This window comes from Anabrus simplex, chromosome X (genome assembly GCF_040414725.1).
Source record: "Anabrus simplex isolate iqAnaSimp1 chromosome X, ASM4041472v1, whole genome shotgun sequence".
NCBI classification, from domain to species: domain Eukaryota; kingdom Metazoa; phylum Arthropoda; class Insecta; order Orthoptera; family Tettigoniidae; genus Anabrus; species Anabrus simplex.
This window is the reverse complement of record NC_090279.1, coordinates 160,988,017-161,013,615: the sequence shown is the minus strand read 5'-3', so window position 1 is coordinate 161,013,615 and position 25,599 is coordinate 160,988,017. Positions and strand designations below refer to the sequence as shown.

The 25,599-nt window shown below is 39.4% G+C and overlaps 1 protein-coding gene across 5 annotated transcripts in view; it reads right to left on the bottom strand.

Moving 5' to 3' along the window:
- Window positions 1-25,599, bottom strand: part of Tango2 (transport and golgi organization 2) — a 52,927-nt gene that overhangs the window by 25,339 nt on the left and 1,989 nt on the right. Inside the window, exons 1-5 of one of the 5 annotated variants that reach the window (XM_067158947.2) lie at window positions 23,260-23,374; window positions 21,983-22,108; window positions 21,624-21,766; window positions 15,276-15,422; window positions 4,964-5,201 (exon numbers count right to left, since the gene is read on the bottom strand). In XM_067158947.2, the coding sequence (XP_067015048.2) occupies window positions 4,964-5,201; window positions 15,276-15,417 (380 nt within the window). In that variant the 5' untranslated portion in view covers window positions 15,418-15,422; window positions 21,624-21,766; window positions 21,983-22,108; window positions 23,260-23,374. Of the gene's footprint in view, window positions 1-4,963; window positions 5,202-15,275; window positions 15,423-21,623; window positions 21,767-21,982; window positions 22,109-23,259; window positions 23,382-25,599 lie in introns of those variants that run through there. The other 4 variants (XM_067158948.2, XM_067158945.2, XM_067158949.2 and 1 more) reach the window with 4 other exon arrangements.

Below are 25,599 nucleotides of genomic sequence, written 5' to 3'. Positions count from 1 at the left end.
CTAATACTGTATTAAAATTTTTACAAGGAGCAGTCTAAGGAAAAGAATACAATATTCAGTATTAATGTGTATAACAACAATATCAGCCGCTGGCTGTTGATTGCTGGTTGTGACAAAGGTACATATGCAGTGCTTAGTATCAGTGGTCTGATTTGAAAATTTAAATATTACATTGTTTGGAATGTTAGAAAAAATATTCCAGCAATTTGAGAGAATGTTAAATGAGACCTTATTCAGAAGTAAAGTCGTAATAATTGGAAAAACTATCTGAATGAAGTCTTAGGTTCGAGAATTTTGGCTTGCAATAAGTAATTGGCGGGTTTTTTAAAAGTTTTTTTAATGCTATTCATCCGGGGCGTCGACCTAAGAAGATCTTTTGCTCCTACTTTGCACCATATGTTTTGAACCTGCGTGTATTTGGAAATGTCGGAAGTGTAAAGTGTTGAATGTGAGGAAAGGAACATTAAGGACGACACAAACATGCAGTCCCCAGGCCAAGGATACTAATCATTTACAATTAAAAACCCCTGAACCCGGCCGGGAATTGAACCCGGGGCCGCCGCGTGACAGGCGGACGCGTTGCCCCCTACACTGCGGGGCAGGACAACTGGCGATTTAACTTTGGCGTAAAATTTGATTGGAGTGTCTTAAATTGTTTACAAGCTTAAAGTAGATGCAGTTGAAAAGGAAGGTCAAATAAACACTTCTGGTGGATTGTGAATGATAACAATAACAGCCATTAGTTGTTGATAATGGTTGTGTCAAGGGAACTTGATATAGGGTTAGTAGCAGTTGCCTAAATTTGAGTTTCTAATATACAGTATTACATTTTTCAGAAAGTTAGGAAAAGCATTCAGGCAATATGAGAATGGTTCATTTAGACCTTATTCGGAGGTAATGTCGTAAAATTAAAAAGAAAATACAGGTTGAAAAACTTTGCCTTGTGACGTTAGCCTAGTAAAAGTAAATTATGATTTAACATTCGGCGTAGTCCATAGCGATGGGATCAAATGGTAAAGTAGATTAACAACTTGATTGGAGTATCTTGGCTCAAAATAAGTCTTCATTAATCTTATCAGTGAAGTGAAGTTGTAAGTAGACCAGCATGATGGTGTTGGTGCATGCTGGAATGTTGATCAGAGGGGACTCTACTTTGTGGTGGATGGTGTGGATGCCGAGCATATGTAGATAGATTGTAATTGAGAATATTTATTATTAAATTAATGTTTAAAAGAAATGACTTACTTGACTTGACTTATTTCCTGTTGCTCCTCCTGGAGCATAGGGCTTCCATGAAACACTTCCATCTGTTCCTATTGTTGGCTAACCTCTTCACTTCGTTCCAAGCCCACTGTTAGACATTCCTCTTCGATCGTCTTTTTCCAGGTCTTCTTCGGACGTCTGCGCTTTCTAGCGCCTTGGGGGTTCCAGTCGAATGCTGTCTTTTTAATGGCTCCAACGGGCTTCCTTAAAGTATGTCCTATCCAATGCCATTTTCTCTCCCTTATCTGCATTTCAATTGACTGCTGATTAGTTTCTCCCCATAGATCTTCATTTGAAATAACAGCCGGTCATCTTCTGTTGATGAAACCTCTTAGACAGCGATTCACGAAGACTTGTAGTTGTTTAGTCGTCTTCTGGGTAACTGTCCACGTTTCACAGCTGTAAAGCAGAACGGACTTAACATTTGGGTTAAAAAGTCGTAGCTTAGTTTTTCTAGAAATGTTCTTGTTTCTCCATATAGGATACAACTGAACAAAAGCACCATTCGCTTTCCTGATACGACTCTTAATGTCTTCTTCTGCTCCTCCAGTTGTAGTAACCATACTCCCAAGATATATGAAGGAGTCTACTTGTTCTATCTCTTTATCGTCTATACACAATTTATCATCAATCTTGGAATTGACATTCATCTCCTTGGTCTTATTAATATTTATTTTAAGTCCAGCATCCTCTGCCTCCTCCTTCAACCGCTTAATTTTCTCTTCCATATCTCTGAACTGTTGAGCCAGTAAGCAGATGTCATCTGCAAAAACAAGGTCTTCTAACCTATCTTGTAAGCCCCACTAGATCCCCCTTTTCTGACCTCGATACACTCTCCTCAGCACACTATCCAACACAAGTAGGAAAAGCGTCGGAGAAAGAATACAGCCCTGTCGAACTCCTGAGGCCACATCTATTGGTTCAGTAAGATCTCCCATATGCAGAACCTGACATTCATTACCCTTGTACATATCCTTTATAATATTTAGAATCTTTTGTGGTATACCATATTCTGCAAGTGTTTACCACATAACTCTTCTATTCACAGAGTCGAAGACCTTCTCAAAATCAATGAAAGTCAAGTAGAGGGTGTTCTGCCATTCTGTACTTTGTTCCAAGATGATTCTCAGAGTGTTTATGAGATCGACACAGCTACAGTGTTTACGAAACCAGCCTGTTCCCTTCTAAGGTCTAATTCCACTACATCCTCACCCACTCTAAAATGATCCTTGAAAGCACCTTACTTGGTACCGACAACAATGTAATTCCCCTCGAGTTATCACACTTAGTAATATCACCTTTCTTTGGTATCTTAACAATCAGGCCTTTCTTCCATTCAGTTGGTAGCTTTCCTTCATTCCAAATCAATATCTGCTTTAAGTACTTCTGGCGCGATATTATCCATACCGGGTGCTTTTCCAGTTCTTATCTGTTTCAAAGCCTCCTCTATTTCTGAACAGGTTGGAGGATGTAAATTTATTCTTGGGTCACTATCTACTGGTTCCATTTGCTGGTTACCATTCTGTTCTATATCTCTATTGAGCAACTCTGAGAAATGTTCCTTCCATCTCTGTAGCTGTTCTTCCCAGGTGGTCAGTAGTTCACCTCTCTTGTTTTTAATGGGTTTATTCCTGATAAATCCTCTCCTTGATAGTTTCTTTGTGATACTATACAATTCCTTAGCATCTCCCCTTGCTGATGCCTCTTCTGCCATTCATGCTTGTTCATCTACCCACTGTATATGATCTTTTCTTACGCTTTTCTTCACACTCTTATCAGCTACCACATAATCTTTTTGTGCTGCAGCTTTCTGTTGTTTTGTTTTACACATATTTATCTTTGCCTTAACTAGCTTTCTAGCCTCTATTTTTTTCCAAGTATCATCAGACATCCATTCCTTCTTGAGATAATTATGAAATCCAAGCACCTTCTCACTAACTTTTAAATATGTGTCCTTTACTTTCTTCCATGATAATTCAACATCCGTCATAAGTTCTGGTTCAACAGCACGAGCTTCAAAGCAGTTTCTTAATTCTATCTGGAATTCTTTCCTTTTACTTTCATCTTGCAAATTACCTGAATCAAATTTCTTGTTTTGCCTTTCAAATTGCCTTCCACTTGCCAAAAATGTTCATTCTAAACTCTGCAACTACCAGGTGATAATCACTTCCAATATCTGCCCCTCTTTTATTTCTAACATTAGTCAATGATCTTCTAAACTTTCTACTTATGGTGATGTGGTCTATCTGGTTTTCTGTAACCTGATCTGGCGACACCCATGTAATCTTATGGCATCGTTTATGAGGGCATAAAGTGCCACCCACTACCAAATCATGGCTAGCACAGAAATCAATGAAAAGCTCCCCATTTTCGTTACAGTCACCAACTCCATGCACTCCCATAATTTCTTCCAGCCGCTCATTGTTAGAACCAACCTTTGCATTTAAATCCCCCATCACAATAATAATATCCCTCTTTCCCATTCTCTTAATAGTCTCATTTAGCTGGCAGTAGAATTCTTCCTTTTTTTCAATCTCTGATATTTCTGTGGGAGCATAACACTGGATCACAGTCATATTGCGAACGTGGGTCTTGAATCGAGCTGTCATCAGTCTTTCTGAGATGGGTTTCCAATCAAGGAGGCTCCTCTTTGCAGTTTCATTCAATAGCAATCCTACACCTTCTTTATGTTCTGCATCTTCCCCCATTTGCCCAGAATACAGGAATGTGCACCTATTAAGAGTCTGTATTTCTCCGAAGTCTGGCCACCGTACTTCGCTTAATCCAAGGATATCCAGTCTGTATTCCTCCATCACCTTAGCCACTTGCTTCAATTTACTGCTCGCTCTCTCTCTCAGGGTTCTGACATTCCAAAAACCTATTCTTGTTTTCCGTTTCATTCCAAAAGTCGTCAACTTATTAGCCATCCGGTTGTATTTCACTTCAGTTTCTTTAATAGTTCATATTTAAGGCTGTGCGAGTTATTAGCCCACAGCAACCCGAGCTTGGTGGTGGGACTGCCACTTAAGCCTACAAGCCTGCTGTTTTCTGTAGGGGTTGTCTCCCTTAGCCTTTGAAGATCCCTCTTCACCACAAGGCAATGGTTCCCCTTGTTTCTTTAAACCCTATGGGAAGAGGATTGCCTCATATGCCAGATTTGCCGTTCCGAAAGTCTCTTTTTAGCTGCATCTGCCATTGAGAACTTCACCAGAGCCCCGTTAGCCGTCACTTTTCAGGGTTCCTGTAGGGCCTTCACAGCTACCGTAGTGGTCATGGGGTACACACAGTCCCCGCTGTACATCACCCCTGCAGGCAATCCCTTATTTCATGCCGTTGCCCATCTCCCACGACGTGGACAAGGGGTTGGACTTATGGGAGGCTAAAAGAAATGAGCTAGGTAGTAAAGATAAGTAAATATTAGTATCACTTACCCCTTAGGCCGTTGAGATGTTACTTATTCGTGTTGTCGGACTAATGAAGGAAGCTCGGCTTCTACTTCGTGCATTGTGTCCGTGAGGTCATAGGAAAAGTCCTCTCAGGAGAATGAAATCCAGTCCTGAGAAATTAATTTTTTAGAAGTATGATAGGAACCCTTCCCTTTTTCCTTTGCTGAGTCTCACCCTGGTAAGAAATGTGCCAGCACAGAGACTATCCTACCGCTTTTTCCCCACCAACAGCCCCTTAGCGAAACAATCATTACCTTATCTGAACAGTGAGGAAATTGAAAGGCCGGTACTTGCTGCTGTCTGCTGCAATACTCGACAGATAAGGGTGACCAAACTGGTTGCCTTTGACAAAGCCGGAGACCAGACTTCCTCGACCCAGAAGTTCTGGCGGGTGTTCCGCCAGCGTCATGACGTTCAGTAGAGTAGCAAGGCGTCCTCTCGTAGAAAGGGCTAGCCATGACCCTCCTTCCTTCCCAGGCTCCATGTCTCGACCTGTGATAATGAAAGTAAAATAACTTTAAAATATCAACAATTTACTAAATATTCAAAATACAGCAAACTCCCAATTATCTGGGAGAGGACAATCCAGTTTGCAGATTATCCCTACGTAGTTCGGCAATTTGTTCCCCCTCTGTGTGTAGTGGTTAGTATGATTAGCTTCCACCCCCAGAGGCCCAGGTTCAATTCCCACCTGAGCCATCCTCGAAGCGGTTTACCATGGTTTCCCACTTCTCCTTCAGGCAAATGCCGGGATGGTACATAACTTAAGGCCACAGCCAATTCCTTCCTTGTTTATCCCTTCCAATCTTCCCATTCCCCTTCAAGGCCCCGGTTCAGCATAACAAGTGAGGCCGCCTGGGCGAGGTACTGGTTCTCCTCTCCAGTTTATACCCCCCGACCCAAAGTCTCACGCTCCAGGACACTGCCCTTGAGGTGGTAGAGGTGGGATCCGTTGCTGAATCCAAGGCAAAACCAACCCTGGAAGGTAAACGGATTAAGAAGAAGAAGTAGTTCGGCAATTTGTAAAAAATAAAAAACAAAGCCTGAAGTACTGTATTCTGTTATAAATAAAACAAATGTTTTTGTTTAGAATGCACTATTGTGTATGTGATTCACGTTGTACTACTGGCAGATGATACGGACACCATTCCACCATCGGTCATTCCTGAAATATTTTCCGTTGCTTCCCATTTTATCTCCAAGTAAATTCCACGACTCTAACCTCATAACATGTCCACTGCCAATTTCCTGTGTATATTTTTCCCAAACCATTTCCCTATGAGCTCAATGTACATAATTTCCAACGCCCCTAAAACCGAAAGTAAGAGATAAAGATTCAAGTTTTTTTGTGGAACGGTTCCCTTCAAAATTCTTGCTCTGTGTTGATTGTGTGAAAGCATACTCTTAAACATCACCAGGAGGTATGAACTGTTGATTGAACTTTGTACTTCCGTAGCTGCTGCCAACAGGTCTCAATAGTAGCCTCTAAAATGAATTTTTGACAATGAATGTTAACCTGCATCACATTTTTATTGCAAAACATTAGAAGATTATTTCCCAACAGTGGACAGAAAGCAAGAGACAAAATACAGTGTGTTTATAACTGGAATTTTGTAAATAAGATTCCAGTGAGTTACTTGTAAGTAATGCAGTGATATGTAGCATGTTTTGTAAATACAGTAAATGGGCAGTTTCTGGTAAGAATACGTGTGGTTAGGATTATCCGTGCAATTTCGGCTCCACATTAACCTGGATAATCGAGAGTTTGCTGTAAATCATTGCTTAACTTCAATTGTACTATTATCACTAAAAATAAAATGAATAATAACAATTGCATCCCCTTGGCTACCATGAGCAGACAATTTGCTCTGACACAATCTAAGCTGCCTGCATGTCAATATTGATATTCTGTTTTATTCTACCAGCTAACAGGGATCTATGACTGAGTTTTAACCCATTTTGCCACGTAAAAACTGAATGTGTTGCCAAAGTTCTTTTACATGCCGACATCATATGACATGAAGTGCCAAACAGAATTTTGTTCTACCCTTCAAAAATTCGACAACCTCCACCGGATTTGAACCTGCAATCTTGGAGTTATTAGTCACTGAAAATGTCTGCATCATAATATGAATGAAACATATCATCATCATTGTTACCGTGTTTTGGTGGTAGTTATGCATGAAAGAAGGTGCTGGGTGGTGAAGGGGTCTCAAGCTACTAAAGTGAAATTAATTTTAAAATTTAACAAGGTTATATTTTCTTTTCAAAATTATGTAACAACAAATAGAACGGGTACTTAGTAGCCGAAACACGATTGACAATTACATTTACATAGGTACCCCATTTGGGGCTTCAAAAAGTCAGAAACATAATTCTTGAGCCATGAGCCCAACCTTACAATGAACACCATACAACAAAGGGGCCGAAAACCCCCAAACATGCCAGAAACACCGGCTTCCAATTACATCCAAAAGCCTCCTTGAGGCAGAAACACAATTTTCAAAAAGGGCAACTTCCCCTTAAAATACAAGCCTATCATAGGCCACTCCGAACTCCACCTTTAAGCCGTCCTCAAAGGACATATACACAGGGGCAAAATACCCAATCTACTGAGGTCTGTTAAATGACAAGAAAGTTAATACATGACCTCTAAAATCACAATTTGAGAGGAGGCGAACTTGCACTCCTAATACACTTTGTCTTTAAGACCTATTTTGGCTCTAAGGCCACTGATGCAAGGGCTAATCCCATACTACAGAGGTGACTTAAGAAACTACTAACTTACATTACTGAAGAATAGGTTGCGAAAAATAAGTTCACCTCAAACAATGTGAGTGGGAGCTCGAGAGGGTTAACACTCTCTATCCCAGTATGTCGCTTTACAAGAGAATAGAAGAAAAGAGAAGTTACATTATAGGAAAAGGTTACATAGGGGAACGCTTAGAACCTGCCCCGAAAGTTAAACTGCTGAGCTGGCAAAGAAAAAATTTATTAATCGGCCATTACCTTATTGTTGACCGCTGCCGAGGAAAGAGGCGCTTCCCGCCTCCTGCTATGTACTTAATACACTGAAAGATGGAACAGAAGTGGCCCGGAGACCCTAAAATCAGCAGTTTAAATACTCTCGCAGAAAGTTCTAGGCGTTAGGGGAAAGAAAACACCCTCCCACAAAGATTTTATTGGGTAGGACCCCGCAACAGATTCAAGTTGGGGAAAGATACACCAGATTGGTCAGAAATTAATTGAAAAAATTCGTGATTGGATACATTCAAAACAAGGGGAAGAAAGGGGTAAATATTGCCAACTTAAATAATGACAGAAAGAAATTTAACAAAGAACAAACTCCTGAAATTAAATTTTCTCCACCAAAATAGTTCTTTGACTCCACACTAGGGTGCACTATTGTTGATCTTCAGTAGTGTCCTCTAGAAGAGAAAGTTCACACTTCTTAATACAAGCAAGACAAAAGTACGTCGAAAATGACACAGTTCACAAACTCAAAATTTTCCAGGTAGTGACATCTTCTGAGAAATTTGGAAATTAAGACCGTAGATAAAGTTCAGACTTCCTCCAGAAGAGGAGTTTCAACTGGCGCAACTTTTAAATAAACGGTGTGGAGGTGTACCGCCCGGTACAATCATCATCGTCATCATCTGGAGCAGTTTCCAATCACAGGCTGTATCTGCTTAGAACATAAATCTCTCCATTGTTTTCTGTCCATCGACCACTTCTCTCAGTCTTGCCCAGTTCGCTCTTCTTGCCTCAATGCTCTTCTTTACATCATTCAGCCATCTGTCTCTTGGTCTTCCTCTAGGTCTCCTTCGCTTCAACACCATTTCTAACATCTTTCTTGGTATCCTCTCTTCTCCTATTTTCTTAACATGTCCATACCACTACAACCTTGATTTTTCTATCTTTTCCTGTAGGGATACCTCAGTTGCCATCTCCCGAACTCTCTCACTTCTTACTCTGTCCATTCTCGTTAAACACTGCTTGTATTCTACTTTTATCCCTCTCCTTCATCACCCACATTTCTGATCCATACGTCAAAACTAGCACAAAATATGTCTTACAGATAATTCTTTTACACATCTATGGTACATTCCTGCATCATCGCCATAAGACCTATCTGTGTCGGTGCGATATAAAGCAAATAGGTACATTCCTGTTCTATATCAATCCTCCCATACTCTTAAAGAATCCATTTGCACACCTTCCTTTTTCATTGATTTCCATAAATGTTTCCTCCATTTTCTTCAGTTACACTTCCCAGGTATTTAAAGCTTCCAGCTCTTTTTAACTGCTCCCCTCCTAATGTCATGCCATTATATGCTTGGTTCTTGTTTCGTGCCATTACCAGCACATCACTCTTTTGTACCGAGAACTTCATTCCATAAGATGCCACATCTTCCTCCCATACAATGAGCTGTTCCTGCACTTCACTCTCATAGTTTCAAGTGAAAAGTAAGTCATATATTTATAGAAAGATAGGAATACATAGTAGGATGCACACAATGGCAGGTTAGGGTCAAAAGAGAGAACAACAAAAAGAGGAGACACGGACAAACCTGAACACACAAATGGACTCATTCAGCAACATTTCGAGCAATTGAAACTTAATTCTGGTGGCTGCCGCTGAAGCAAAAATGATGCTTCAGTACCCTGAAACAAATTAAGACATTCCTATGCAGTTTAATTCTTCAGGGCAGACTTCTTAAAATGCTAGCTGTACTATCTCTGCTTGAGGAGTACATCGCAGAAAAACGAGACTAAAATAAAAAAAACATGATAGACATATTTTCCCACCAGAAGAATGGGAAATGTGAGTATCCTGCTTTACTAAACTGTATTATTATTATTATTATTATTATTATTATTATTATTATTATTATTATTATTATTATTATTACAATACCAGATATAACCATATAACCTGCTTGCTAGCAAAATAGCAATAAAACATAGCACAAAAACAAACCATTGTCATAATTATTAATAATAATAATGTTACTGGCTCAACTCCCACTAACTACTTTTCGGTTTTAGGAGATGCCAAAATTTAGTCCCGCAGGAGTTCTTTTATGTGCCAAGTAATTCTACCAACACGAAACTGACGTATCTGAGCACCTTCAAATACCACCGAACTAAGCCAGGATCGAACCTGCCAAGCTGGGGTCAGTTAAAACTAAGAAACAATGTTAGGTTTTGGTCCACCCAATCAATACACATCACTTTACAAGTGAACTATTTAATTAAATATTTTTAATATATATTAATTAATATATATATATACTAGCATGAATCCGCGGCTTTTCCCGCATTTATTAATTCAACTGTTTTATATAATAAAATACTTTTTTCCTTATAGAACTTCCGATTGAAATATATTTGTGTCCTTCTAAATGGAGCTAAGATATACAGCATAGTGTGTTTGCCTTTCCAACTCTTGAACAAACCACATACAGTTGACAATGGGAGAAGCAGCCTTTTCGAAGATGGAGTCCTACAACTTGTTGCCTTGTTGATGTTCAATGTGAAACTGAAACAAACGGGGAACTGCAGACACCTAAACTTAAACTGACCAAGCTCGATAGCTGCAGTCGCTTAAGTGCGGTGGGTTCGAACCCCACTGTCGGCAGCCCTGAAGAAGGTTTTCCGTGGTTTCCCATTTTCACACCAGGCAAATGCTGGGGCTGTACCTTAATTAAGTCCACAGGCGCTTCCTTCCCATTCCTAGGCCTTTCCTGTCCCATCGTCGCCACAAGACCTATCTGTATCAGAGCAATGTAAAGCAAATAGAAAAAAAACTTAAACTGTATATCCGAAGAAATTATTCGAATCCGAGAAACAAATATTACTTCGCTCATGGCATGCCCAATCATCAGAATGGCTTCAATAATATTAGTCATCAGTTTCAGAGTTGTGTTCATTGCAGGGGGCAGGATTCTTATTCTTAAGAATAAGAAGAATAATATTTATTCACCATTGATCATTTACATGAAATAGGTTTTTTCATCCAATACTACAGTATTATTTCTATTATCTATATACAGTTATTAAAAGTCAACATTAACAGTTTTCATTTCTAAGAATTCCTTTACGTCATAAAATGGATTTTCCAACATCCAGTTATACAGTTTTCTTTTAAAATTACTGATGGACACATCCTGTGCAGAGAATGGTAATTTATTAAAAAATATTATACTATTTACTTTATGTGAGTTACCTGTTTTCACAAGTCTATGTCTTGGGACATCAATATTACCCTTATTACGAGTATTGTGTTGATGGATGTTTTTCCTGATGGTAAATTCATTCAGATGGTTTTTAACATACAATAATGAGGTAAAAATATATAGATTTATAACTGTTAATATTTTAAGCCTGAAAAAAAGGGGACGGCAGTGCTCAGAAGAACCAGCTTTACACATTACACGAACAAGCTTCTTCTGTATTAGCAATACATTATGGACATAAGATGAATGTCCCCACAATAGCAGCCCATATGAAATATGGGACTGCAAAAGTCCAAAATATGCCATTCTCAAATAGTCTGCTGTTACTAATTCCCTCAATTTCCACATAAGATATGAGACCCGTGATACCTTTTTACAGACATGAAAACCATTTCACTGCAGTCCTAAGAGCTTCTTGTGACATCTCTTGCAGATTTAATATGTTCTGATGCATGTTGATTAGTGTTGTGTTATCTGCCTATGATACAACTGATTGCGAGATAACATTTTGTTGTAGGTCATTAACAGCAACATTAAAGAGAAATGAGCCAAGTACAGATCCTTGTGGAACGCCTGTCATAACATCTTTCAATGTAGAATCTCTATTTCTAATTGCAACAAACTGGCATCTGTTACTTAAATACATCTTAATTACATCCAAAGTGGGACTATTTATGCCATAATATGAAGTTTTCCCAACAAAATGTCATGATCTATACAGTCAAACGCTTTACTCAAATCACATAAAACCAGACAAACCATTTTCCAATTTTCAAAGGCTGTTAAAGTTTGATTGACAATTTCCAGAACCGCAGAGAAGCATAATCGGTAGTCGATAGACTTGTAACTTTGTAGAACATCGGGTAATTCTTGTAAAAGTTGCTTGTTGATGACGTTGACAGCTTCACTTCTTGGAGCAAGAATTGCTCTTTGACATAGCCATGCATAATCGGTGAAATGCTGTGGCCACGAATGTTAAAAATTTCAGATCTGTGCGTGTTTATTACAATCTAATCTTCTTTACTATAGCCTATGTTTTCTCTATGAGAGTGAGTTACTTGAAAGAAAACATGGTAACTGGATAATTCTTGTGAGTGTTGCTTATTGATGACGTTGACAGCTTCATGTCTTGGTGCAAGAATTGCTCTTAGACACAGCCATATGTCTTAGGTAAAAACCTGTGCCCACCTATGACAAACATTTCAGATCTTTGTTTGCCGTAGATTTGGCTGGGCATCGCACACAGGCACACAGATAGACAGACAGACAGACAGACAGACAGACAGACAGACATTATGGACCGAAGGAAAATGGCTTCCTATTCCATGGACTTAAAATGGCACCTTGACTGACATATGTATTATTCCTTGTTTATTCTTATCGTCTATCTTGTGTCCTATATGTTTCCTCTAAATGTATACATGTTCAACCCTTGTCCCCTTTCTCTATGCAGTTTGGGTATGAAGTGAGATGAATTTTCGTAGCGAGTTTTCACGACCGGATATTTTTCAACGACATCAACATAATCAGATGAGTTAATGAGATGAAATGAATGACATGATATATGATAGTAAGAATGAAGAGGATAAAACCCAGCACTGCCACATAGCCCACTCCTCTCGAATAGCTCAAGACTTTACGTCCCCATCCGACGGACGAATCACCATCAACAGCGTCATATGCCCTCACACCATATAAGACCAAAAACGGCTTCCTACGCCATGGACGTAAAATGGCTCCTTGAATTGTGTTCTCTACCTGCCTTATGTATGATGCCTAGCGACAGTGACTCTATGTATATAATCTTGGTGACAGCACATTGTATTGTCATATCCCAATACACATTTTCCGATGGTTTTTCGTTCATAAGTCACCAATGAAAGCGAAAATGAAAATTCCGGCTTTGAGGTGCATTCGGACCCCCTTCCATCTACCTATGTTCAAAATTTCAGATCTCTGCGTGCTGTAGATTTTGCTGGGTATCACTCACAGACAGACAAACACTTCTTTTATTATTATAGATAGATATAAATATATTTAATATGTAATATATATATATATATAATATGATTTTTAATTAAGTAGTTCACTTGTAAAGTGATGTGTATTGATTGGGTGGACCAAAACCTAACATTATTTCTTAGTCATTATTATTGTTCTGTGTAAATTGATTAGGAGGCCGATTGATTAGATTCCCTAATAGGGGCAGCTGTCTGTTGGATTATTATTTTACAAGGGCTGTAAATAAAGTATTGGCAACGTAGTCCAGACACTCGCAGGAGATCGGGCATGCGCAAATAGGATATGGGAGCGGTCAGGTGGCGCTGTTGTCGATGTGTAGTGTGCATATGACGGGCATCCAGTCCAGTGAGGAGTGTTGTTGCTGTGTGGCACTGAAATGACGAGGGTCAATTTCACTGCTCTAAAGCATGTTTCAAAAGGCGACTGGCGTTCATGGATTAAAATTGAGATTGCCCGTAGCAGAAATACGTCAGAATGTTACTGAGGATTACGTGAAGCCGGTGGCGAGAATGCATTACCATACAGGACGGTTGCACAATGGGACAAGGCGTTTTGTGCAGGGCAGAATGAGACCGCGGATTTGCACCGCACAGTTTGGCCGTCCATTCCTCAAGAGCAGATTGACATCATGAGGGGTCTCATTTCCGTAGAACATCGATCAACTGTCTGGGACGGGAATTATTCGTAGAGGCGTCTGTATTCCGCGCAGTAGGGCACTGGCACTGTTATCAACAGAGAATGCCTTCCCAACAGTCCCGAATGGCTTCCCGAAATTTGGCAAAAGGCAATACACTTTGCAGGTGACTACACTGAAGGAATGTAATGCAATTGTACTCATCAGTTCATTGACTATTGCATTCTATCAATATTGCCACTACTTAATTTACAGCCCTCGTACTGAGGAAAATAACTTCATCGTGCCCTCAACCCATGTGCGTGGTTTTTAAAATCATGTAAATGTAAGCAATTTTCTAAAAGAACCTAGTACTTAATTCTAAACAAAAATGTAATTTGTTAAAAAATTGAATTTCGTAACAAAAACCTGTGTTAGTCTGCCTCTGTGGTGTAGTGGTTAGTGTGATTAGCTCCCACCCCCGGAGGCCCGGGTTCGATTCCCGGCTCTGCCACGAAATTTTAAAAGTGGTACGAGGGCTGTAAAAGGGTCCTCTCAGCCTCAGGAAGTCAACTGAGTAGAGGCGGGTTCGATTCCCACCTCAGCCATCCTGGAAGTGGTTTTCCGTGGTCTCCCACTTCTCCATGGCCGCTTACTTCCCTCTTCCTTGTCTATCCCTTCCAATCTTCCCATCCCCCTGCAAGGCCCCTGTTCAGCATAGCAGGTGAGGCCGCCTGGGCAAGGTACTGGTCATCCTCCTCGGTTGTATTCCCCGACCCAGAGTCTGAAGCTCCAGGACACTGTCCTTGAGGCGGTAGAGGTGGGATCCCTCACAAAGTCCGAGGTAAAAACCAACCCTGGAGGTTAATCAGATTAAGAAGAAGAAGAAGAAACCTGTGTTAAAAGATGCAATAACATATGGAGAATGTCTGAGAAAAAGATGCTTCTGAAATAAATGTCCCAGAATAATATAAAGTTAACATTGCAGGTATAGATTAACCAAATTTCAAAAGTAAAAAAAACAGGATAGAAAAAAAACCATGATGAAGTCGTATGGACATATGATGCAAATGGAGGAAGACCAATTTTCAATTTTTTTTTATTTGCTCTACATCACAGCGACACAGATCAGTATTACAGCGATGATGGAATTGGAAAGGGCTAGGCGTGAGGAGGAAGCAACCGTGGCCTTAATTAATGTACAGTACAGCCCCAGCATTTGGCTGATGTGAAAATGGGAAAGCACAGAAACATTCTTTAGGGCTGCCGACAGTGGGCTTCAAACCCGCTATCTCCCAAACCACACAGCCACATGCTCGGTATGAGGACCAAATTCTGAAGAAAATATTTGAAGTATTTAAGTTATAGAGAAACCAACAGGGAAAAGATCACAGGGAAGGCCTCAAAAGAGTAGGTTGGATATGTTGGAGGAGAGTATATACAAACGACAGAAGAAGTACTGGAAGGAGGAAAAGAGCGGTGGAGAGACAGGCAACAATGGAGGTTCTTGATTCATAACCTAACCCAGGAAAAAACTGGGAATGAACATGAAGAAGAAAAAGAAGAGAGGTATAGAACTTACCGGGTCCCCTTAAAATTTATAATGTAAAATAGGTTATTCAATTTTAGTGGGAAAAGATTAAGGTTATATTGTACTAGTGCTATGCAGTCTTGAACCATAATACAATGTACCTCCAATAACGGTTGGATCCTCCTCCCAAAAATGTGCTGGAACTGATGGTCGTTTGTAGAACTCATCCCTGTTTGATGCTAGGATCAGCCTGAATTGACCTGCGAGAGGTCTGGGGTTGACGTGCATGAACAGTATACACATTTTGCCTGGAAGTAAAACAAGTAATAATGTAATCATTCCTCTAAACATATTACAAATAATATCCAAGATTTTTTCATAAAATCATAAAATTAACAACCAAATATGTGAGGGCGAGTCAAATGAAAATCTTAAAAATTTACTAAAACTGATACAAAGGCTTTAACAAATAAATATCCTTTAGGTGGCAGCACCGAGTAGACAAGCAAACACAATCGAAGTACCAGTGTAGCAATTGTCATTCCAGTTCAGACGTGCACGAAAGAAGAACAGCAATTTGTTTTTTGAATGGTGAAGATCTATTGAAATTCAGCAACACATGATGATTCGCTATGGTGATCCACGACTGTCATAACATTAATATGATAATGCTCAGCCCCATACTGCGAGTGCAACAGTTGTGACGATCCATTCATTTTTTACTCTCCCAGTGCTTTAGCGTTGCACTAGCATATCAAAGATTTTCGGCAATAGAAGGATGGGAAAGGGTTAGGATTGGGAAAGTAGCGGCCGTGAGCTTAATTAAGGTACAGCCCCAGCATTTGCCTGGCGCGAAAATGGGAACCACGGAAAAACATCTTTAGGGCTACCAACGGTGGTATTCAAACCCACCATCTCTTGCAAGAAAGCTCACACCTACGCGACCCTAAACGCACGGACAACTCACTCAGTGTGACCATCCAAGACCTGCATTTTTTGAGTTCCTGCCACATCCACAGTATTCACCAGACCTCCCAGCTAGTGACCACCAGACGTTTGGGCTAGTCAAGAAGGCACTGGGAGGATATTCCATTCAGATGAAGGCTGAAGGCAGTGCACCAGTGACTATGCAGACAACCAAAGAAATACAGTGTGAGTTGCCCGTGCGGTTAGGATCATGCAGCTGTGAGCTTGCATGCGGAAGATAGTCTTAATAGAGTTAAAAGGGCTGATTATCACATCAGTTTTCAGTTTAAAATAAGACTAATCACCTTTTCTACTTCAAAACAGCATCAAGTAGAGTAAGTTGGATGCCCTATGAACTTGGAATCCTAATCTCCTTCAATCAAATATAAAAGCTTTTCATTATAAAGGTAAGAGGAGAAGTCAATCGGAAATCTTAAATATCTTTTTTCACTGTTTAATTGAGAAAAAATTGTACACAACTATGTAGACTCTTTTACGTTCAATGCAAGTCCTCTGGCTATAAAAACGTGCATGGATACCTCTAGCAAAAAATTTTCTTTTTCTTTAAACAATTTGCTTTATGTCTCAGTAACACAGATAGGTATTATGGTGATGATGGGATAGGAAAGGGCCAGGAGTAGTGAAGGAAGCTGCCATGGCCTTAATTAACATACAGCCCCAGCATTTGCCTGCTGTGAAAATAGGAAACAACAGAAAACTATATTCTGGGCTGCTGGCAGTGTGCATCTTTGGAAAAGGCAACTGTAAGAATACATTTACACAATATCAGGTTCAGTCAGTAAATTATTTAAAACTCATGTATAGAGTTCAGAGCAGTGTGAGGACCAATTACCTGATTGGAAATGCTCGCTGAATAAGAAACGTGTCAGACAAGCTCACGGTACATCATGTAGTACAAAATTTGAAGAAATTTAAGAATGATTTCAGAGACCACCATTTTTTAAAAATTATATATATTTCAATGAATTATCTCTGTTTAGAACATACTAGCTGTAGTACCCGGCATTGCCCGGATAGTTTCTGAATATTTACCTTTAAGATTTGCATTACCAGTTAGTTATGTGTGAAGTAAATTTTTATAGAATTCCTTTTTGACTTGCAGATTGATATGTTACGATCTATTATGTAGTTTTAGAATTATTTAGATGTGTTTAATTTCAAGTTTTAGATTATTTAATTTTCGAGTAAAACTTCGTCCTTATGGAAGATCGAATCGACTGGGAAGTATTTGATCCTGTCAAAAGTTAATAAGTGATAACTATACGTATTTAGCCGTCACACTCTAGATACGATATACAGGATTTCAACTGTCAATGAGACTGTCCCCTCTCGGCCCCACCCCTAAGAGATAAAAAATCTGGATTGTCACCATTCATCTCAGTGACCCCGAAAACTGTAGATTCGACACTATTATTTTTATATCTCACTCCCCCCCTCACCATCACCCCAAAGGGGGCTGAACATGAACTTTAAAAAATCAGAGTGTCACTATTCATTTCAGCGACCACGAAAACTATGGATTCAATACTATTCTAGATTATTTTTATACTACCCCCCTCGCCCCCTGCCCATAAGGGTGCTAGGGGTGTCTTACCCCCACGTGGTTTGTTTCCTGATACTAATTGATAAGTGTAACAAGTTTGGTGAAATTGCTCCAGTGGTTTAGGAGGAGGTGTCATTTACACACACACACATCCATCCATTTTTATATATAGTAAGAAGAATAAGATCAGATTTTTATATATAGTTTGTCGATTATTTTTATATCTCACCCCCTTTGGACTTGTAAAATATCCGGAGTATTACTATTCATCTCAGAGACCCTGAAATCTATGGATTCAAACCTGTATTTAATTATTTCTATATCTCAACCCTCACACCTTCGCGCCCCACCTAAAAGGGGGCTGAAGTTGGACTTTAAAAAATTCTGGAGTATTACTTTTCAACTCAGCGACCCCAAAAACTATGAATTTGACACTATTCTCGATTATTTTTATAACTAACCCCCCCGACCCCCCTCCCTTAAGGGCGCTAGGGATGGCTTACCCCCACAGTGTTCATCTTCCGACAGTAAGTAATAAGTGTACCAAGTTTGGTTCAAATTGCTCCAGTAGTTTAGGAGATGTGTCATTTACACACACACACATCCATTTTTATATATAGTAAGATTTTTATACTTCACCCCCTTTCCATCCCCGCCCAAAGGAGTTCTATGAGTGTCTTATACAACAGTATATTTTTTCCAGATAGTAAGTCTTATGTGTACCAATTTTGGTTGGCAGCTATGCCCAAACGTACATGCATAATCTCGCTGCTCTAGAATTCTGGAGCTGACGCTGCCATGGTTACGGCAGTTCACTTCTTTTATCTGATTCCTAGAGCAGGAGTAGTGTGGTGCCAATATCTCTGTAACGTTTGGTTATAGGACCTTAAAACATGGTTTTGGGCCCGTAGGGCTTACCAAGTTTTGTTCTTTGCGTCAAGAGGATTAAATTGAGCTTTGTCTTGCCCTTATATGACAAATTTGATATTTTGCCTATATTAGCCTATTACTTTTATATCTCCCCACCGTGAATTGTTTTGAAAATAAAATACAGCCCATGTTACTCACTGGCAATGTAGCTTTCTATAGGTGAAGAAATTTTTTAAATCGGTTCAGTAGTTTTTGAGTCTATCCGTTACAAACAAACAAATTTTTCCTCTTTATAATATTAGTATAGACAAGGGACCACAAAGGAACGGGGCCGATGCCTATCCCCCACATCCATCAAATCCGCACTTGGGTCTGACAAACATAATACTAAGTCAGACGAGGGGAAGAATTTACCAAGAGAGGTCAGATGAGAAAGTAATTAAGCCTGGAACAAATAAAATGCATCAATTAGAGAAGAGAAACTGGGCCATGAAAGGAGTGAAAATAAAATTCCTATGCTCGCAAACTTAACTTCAATCAGGATCAGAAGAGAACCGGATTTGACCAAGGGAGGTCACATTGAAAAATTGGAAGAATGGAGATAAGTACAATTAAAACAGACAGGCTAGAAAAGAAAGGAGGCCATGAAAGGTGTGAAAATGAAATCCTCCCCGGGCATTGCAAACCTAATAGGCTAGAAGAGGCCAGAAGAGAAAAAGAAATGACTGAGGAAGGTTGCACAAAAAATATAAAGATGTGCCAGACTCATCTGAGGTCCTGTGATTGTCACCTTGTCTCAAAATTTTGAGGTAAACTATTGTGTTATAATTTAAGTACACCAAATGATAATAAAATATTTCACAAGGCACAAATATTATCTCTGTATACAGTACTGGTACATACTGATATCTGAGTTCAGTATTAAAAGAGCATACTGTAAGTTGGGGATTTACAGTTAGCGGTATGATATGGTAACTTTTTTCATTACTGGTGCATCAACTTCATGATTTAAATTAGGGTACCTGCCTTGTAACAGATGCCCTTTAACAAAACTTTTATTTCAGAATTATCTTTACCAGTCTTTGTTTATTGGTAGATGATTAGATAATTACTTTGATACATAATGGCTTCTCTAATATGCTCTGCTAATTTTTTTTTCCCCCAGCATTGTCGAACTTCTACTCAATTTGCATACATGCCAAATTATAACACAACAAAGTCAGTGGTGGACACTCAAACACCCAGATGCCGTTAGTTAGGAATCATACAAAAGAAATAAAGAACAGAAAAAATGGAACTTTATTTACATTGATAAACCTAAAACAGCCACACCCTCTTACAAGTATTGTATGGTGTGGTTGCATGATATGCAAAACCTGACAAAGATCTACACTTTGAATACCTTCAACATATGGAAAAAATGTAAACATTTGTCAACTTTGCTGCAACTAAACCTGCATTAACATCAATTACCCCTGCAACAAAGATTTTCTTGGTTTCTTTTCTTTCTTTTTTAATTTTCATTGTAAATTAATTTGGCAACAATGACATTGCCTTTTTGTATCACTCCATTGTAAGGTTGGGAAGATACAGCTTCATCTTCTTCCTCACTTGTCCAAAACTTGGACCTATCAGACTCATAATGCAGTTAAAATTCATCATACTCTACATCATTTTCTTGAATCACTTTTCCCTTCTTGAACTCAGATATTTCTGCCTTATCTGCTCTTTGCTCCTTTCTCCTGAGTTCCTCATTCCTTTTCTTCTATTCTTTCTTCTGTAGATAAATCCTGAAGGAATCTGATGAAACAACAGAAGTGAGGTTTAGTTTCTTTCTCACTTTATTTTCCAAATAGGAGAGGGAGGGAGTTTCAAGATTTTTGAACTTTTCCAGCACATCTGATTCACTTACTGCAGTGTCACTATTGGTCTGGAAACTTTCTCCATTGTTAAAAGAAGAAACAGACGTTTCATTTAGCGTGTAAAGCTCTGTCACGGCTCCACTTTGAGAAGCCTCATCATTTGATTGTAGTCTTCGGTTTTTTGATCTCCGCAGGTTTTACAGCAACCTGCCATCAAAATCCCGTACAAAACATGCACTGAAACAACACAACACTTCCCTGTACGTCCTCTGGTTCTTCCTGGTCGTTAGTTCCATGACATCACACTTCAATGCAGTTGGTTTAGTCAACTCACTGCATTCATATCAATTAGAAATGGGCCAACTTCATATTTCAGAAAATTCCACTTGCATTTTTAATGTGGATGAGGCAGGGTTTCTACTTTGCTCAATGAGCTGAAAATTTGTTCAGCTTTTCGCTGGGTTGTTTCACCAATAGTAAAAGACCCTTATATATGGATAACCAATGTGATCACGTGAAATCTTCTCCATCTTGTTGAATTAGTAGGGCCTACTAGTCCATCAGGTTGGACGACAGAAGAAATATTCCTTGAATACCTATCTCAGTAACCACTTCGTTCCCTCTTCTGCTTTTAACTGATGGAAAGCATTCACATTGAACTTCACATGCTGGTGAGTTGTGCCAAAGTCTAGGAGTGATTCATGTGAGTCTTCATCCAAACAGTACTTGCATATTACAAGCTGCTAATGTGAGCATATTCAAACTTTTCAAGACAGAAGCTCAAACCAACTTCGTATTCCCATCTCTGTAACTTTGGTTTGTGAGCACTTTAGGGCTTCACCAGTTTTTTTCTTTTATCTCTCTGTGACAAGTCAAGAACAACTTCCACTGCTTCTCACCAGGCATACTGTCCTTCAGAAAATGTTTCAAAGGTGGATTAGAAACTTCTTCCTCCTTGTTGTCCAGAAATGTCTTCACTGTGAAGAACACAAGATGCTGCCTTAAGGGAAAGCTTTGTTTGGCTAGGTCCAATATCCATTGCTTAGTCCTCAGTTCTATGTCTGCACCAGGAATTAGCTCTGGCCCTATTTTTCTCTTCTCTTGACCTTGGCCAGATAGCTTTCATATAAAAGTAGACTTGCAGCCAAAAAAAAAAAAAAAAAAAAAAAACCTGGTTTAGTACCTGTATGTAATGTTTAAATGACAGAAAAAGTATTTCCAGCTGAACAACAATTTCAAACACCTACCTGGGAGGGTGAAATGTTTTGCTGGACTCCTTCTTTTGGCATGCCATTCCCTACAGATTCTATGGCCCTAGTCATGTTATCCTGGCTATACTAGAAGAAAATCCTTCAAGGTTGATTGCTGTCCATCTTGGTTTTGATTTAAACTGTGTGAAACGAACAATATTTAGTTGAAAAAACTTTTTCCAAATGTGTCCATTACTAGAACTCGTCTGCCCAAGATAGCATTGAGGTTAAACTCAGTTACCAGTAATGGACATCCACAAAAAAAATGCTCCAAATCCTAAATCTTGAAAATATCAAAGGAAATGATGAAAATGTTTCTTTAAGTAGAGGTAACTTAAAATAAAATAACAACTCACCTTAACAAACAATGCATGCTCTTCTAGCCATGTTTCTTGTTTTTTTTTGTCACAGGTATACCAACCTAACATAATGTAATTTCTCCATTTCATTTTTAGTAGGGATGTTTACAAATACATTCAAATCTGTAAGAAGTGAAGGTATTATTATTATTTTTTTAGAATGTATTCAAGCGCGTGCCCGTTACTAGGCATGTTACCCTACAGTGTTATAGACAACTTCATAAAAATAAGGTAAAAATAAATCATTCAAGTTATCACGAATTCCTCACTCCAATGTAGGGCTTCAAAACTCTCTTCGTCCACCCACACAAATCTTACAATTCCCGAAATATTGTCTTGAATATCAGGAAACCGTATCATAACAATTCTCTATTTTCTGCATAAAACCGTTGTGTGTGGTCTTGAAACAATTAGGAAAGGAGTTATTAGTTGTCCATGTTTTCGGCAAAATTGTTACAATGTACGCATTCGGATGGGGAAGTTTTATCCCAAGGGTTCATCTACTGTTCAAAGAATATGGAGAAATTTGAGTATTGTACTGTGGCATAATTGAACGCCTGAACAAAACGAACGTCGGCCGTGCTATTTCTATTATGACGTCATATCTCATATGCAAAGAGACTCGCGTACGTACCACTGTGACGTTTTACTCGCATGTGACAATACGAGGATACTGTTCAGTTTTCTTCCTAGGCGAAAATCATTTAATCTTTCAAATTTGTTAATAATAAATACGTGTAAAATAACGACCATAATGATGCAAACACATGAGCTGAATGTATGATACTTTGCTGGAAATTCCCGGGAAATTTGAAATCTATTATAATTCAAAAGGGAATGAAACTCGTTCTCGATCGGTATGTACTGCCTCTTTCTCTGGAGAAAGTAATGTTATCAGTAATTTATTCCATGTGATTTGTTTCACTTGATATACAAGTTTGAAGTGACCTGCTGTTCATCAAACTTCGCAAAACAGGTTGGTATTCACATCGCAGCATGTAGCCTAGTGTAATCTTTGCACTCTCTAATTATGTAGAATTACAATCCATAGCAACTTAACTGGTATTTGTTGTTTTGCACACAGTTTCCGTACTATAAAATGCCTGAGTGTATTGTATTTATAGGTAGGGGCACGGTCTACATTTTTCCTAATTGCTGGTGAAAGTATTTCCTAGATCTGTACGAGAAATGAAATAGCCTACCGGTACGGTACCTACTCTACGATATAGACTAGAGGAATGTCTCACTGATTTAATGCGAGGATCATCACTTACAGCTTACTTCTCACTAGGTATGGTATATTTCTCTCCACGGATGCCAATACGGTGTATATTATCTGTGCTCCCGTCTGTAACAGATGGAAAACGTTATCATACAGTGTGATAGGCTACTGACGTGAACTTCGTGGACTGGTTATTATCACAGCTTAGCTCTCTTGTTGATTCATTATGCAATAGTGTAGGTGGATAATAAACATGCCGTTCCAAGAATCAATGTCTTTAAAAGTCAGAGTGACAGGCTCACTATCTAGGCGCCTAAACAAATAAGAATTTAGGAAGCTGCCCAGTGTTGAAATAACATAGCCTACCATACGGCACAAAACTATGAACGTCATCAAGAGTAGAATAATATTTCAGCCTTTCGGGAAACAGTATTCAGCCCCAGATCTTCATCAGAAAGAACTAATGATGGAAAAAATAATTGTGCATTTGTCTTTAACAACTGTCTGGTTATGGTGGTGAAAATGGTGATTATTGTTTTAAGGCGAAGTACAATTAGATAACCAACCCATTCGCGAACCGGTAATGATAGGTACATACATCGTACATATTGACGGATGCAAGTGCTTCTAGTACCGTAGTTCTTAATTTTGTGTTGTGCTGGAAGGAACAGACGATGCAGTACTTCTTTTCAGAGGCGTGCGGCGACCGTGGTGCAGCACTGGACAAGTAACAAATACGGTACCGGTACCTAATGAATTCAAAAATAAAAAATCTTTCTGAAATCCTTCGTACGAAGTAATAATATACCAGTTAAGAAATGCATGCTGTTATGAGAAAAGGAATTCAATTCAATTTTTTTTTAATCAGTTTTAAACTATAGCGTAATTTCTTCTTCTTCTTGATCTGTTTACCCTCCAGGGTCGGTTTTCCATCAGACTCAGCGAGGGATCCCACCTCTGCCGCCTCAAGGGCAGTGTCCTGGAGCTTCAGACTCTGGGCCAGGCGGCCTCACCTGCTATGTTGAACAGGGGCCTTGCGGGGGGTGGGAAGATTGGAAGAGATAGACAAGGAAGAGGGAAGGAAGCGGCCGTGGAGAAGTGGGAAACCACGGAAAACCACTTCCAGGATGGCTGAGGTGGGAATCGAACCCACCTCTACTTAGTTGACCTCCCGAGGCTGAGTGGACATCGTTCCAGCCCTCGTACCACTTTTTCAAATTTCGTGGCAGAGCCGGGAATCGAACCCGGACCTCCGGGGGTGGCAGCTAATCACACTAACCAATTCACCAGAGAGGTGGGCCATAGCGTAATATATTCCTGCTAATTTTCTATACTGGGCCATTAGGCTCATACTGGTATATTTGATATTTTTGCCTGAATGGTCTGTGTCGAGACCTTTAGTTGAGGGAGTCCTGGATTCAATTTCTGGCCGGGTCGGAGATTATAACTTCGTCTACTTAGTTCCTCTGACTGGGTGTTTCTGCTTGTTCCAATGTACTAATCGTCATTTATACGCATACAACAGCCGGACGGAGTAACTCAGACGGTAGAGCGCTGGCTTTCTGAGCCCAACTTGACATGTTTGATCCTGGCTCAGCCCGGTGGTGTTTGAAGGTGCTCAAATACGTCATCCTCATGTCGGCACTTATACTGGCACCTCGGCATCTCCGAGGCGCAAAAATAATAAAATTATTATCACACTACCAACCACCACATAGGCTCGGCGTCAAGAAGGGCATCGGTCGTAAAACAAGACCATATACACTTGTCCGACACAGGTGTTGGGAAATCGGTAGAAGATTATGAGTACGGTATAATATATACTAGCAGTTTCCCTCTGGCTCCGACCGCAATGTACGGGTATGGTGTTGTTCGTTACTATCCTCACGGATGTATTTGCAAAGTTTCGAGTTAATAAAATAAAGCACATGATCTGCTGTGGTAATAGAATGTAACATTATGTCAACAAAACACTTGAAAATACATCACACAAAGAAATTGAATTAAACGTTTCTTGGAACAACACTACGGACCGAACTGTTAAGAAGTCCTTCAAAGATCTTCGTCAAGGAGACAAATGTACTAATAACTTTTCTCAGAATCTACCAATTTAAGTAACTATTACCTCAAAAGAAAGCTCTTGATCCACTGAGTGTTTTTAGACCAAAACGAACCGCGTACCTCAATTAGAACGAATGATAAGATTGCTTCAATGAGAAAAAATGTTGAAATGAGACGTCGAATTGAATGTGCACTCATAACTTTCCTCAGAATAAACTGATTTGAATAGTTAAGAGCTGAAATGAAAGCGCTTGATCCACTGAGTGTTCTTAGGCCAAAACGAACTTTGTATCTCAATTAGAGCAAAAGATATGATTGATTCAAAGAGACA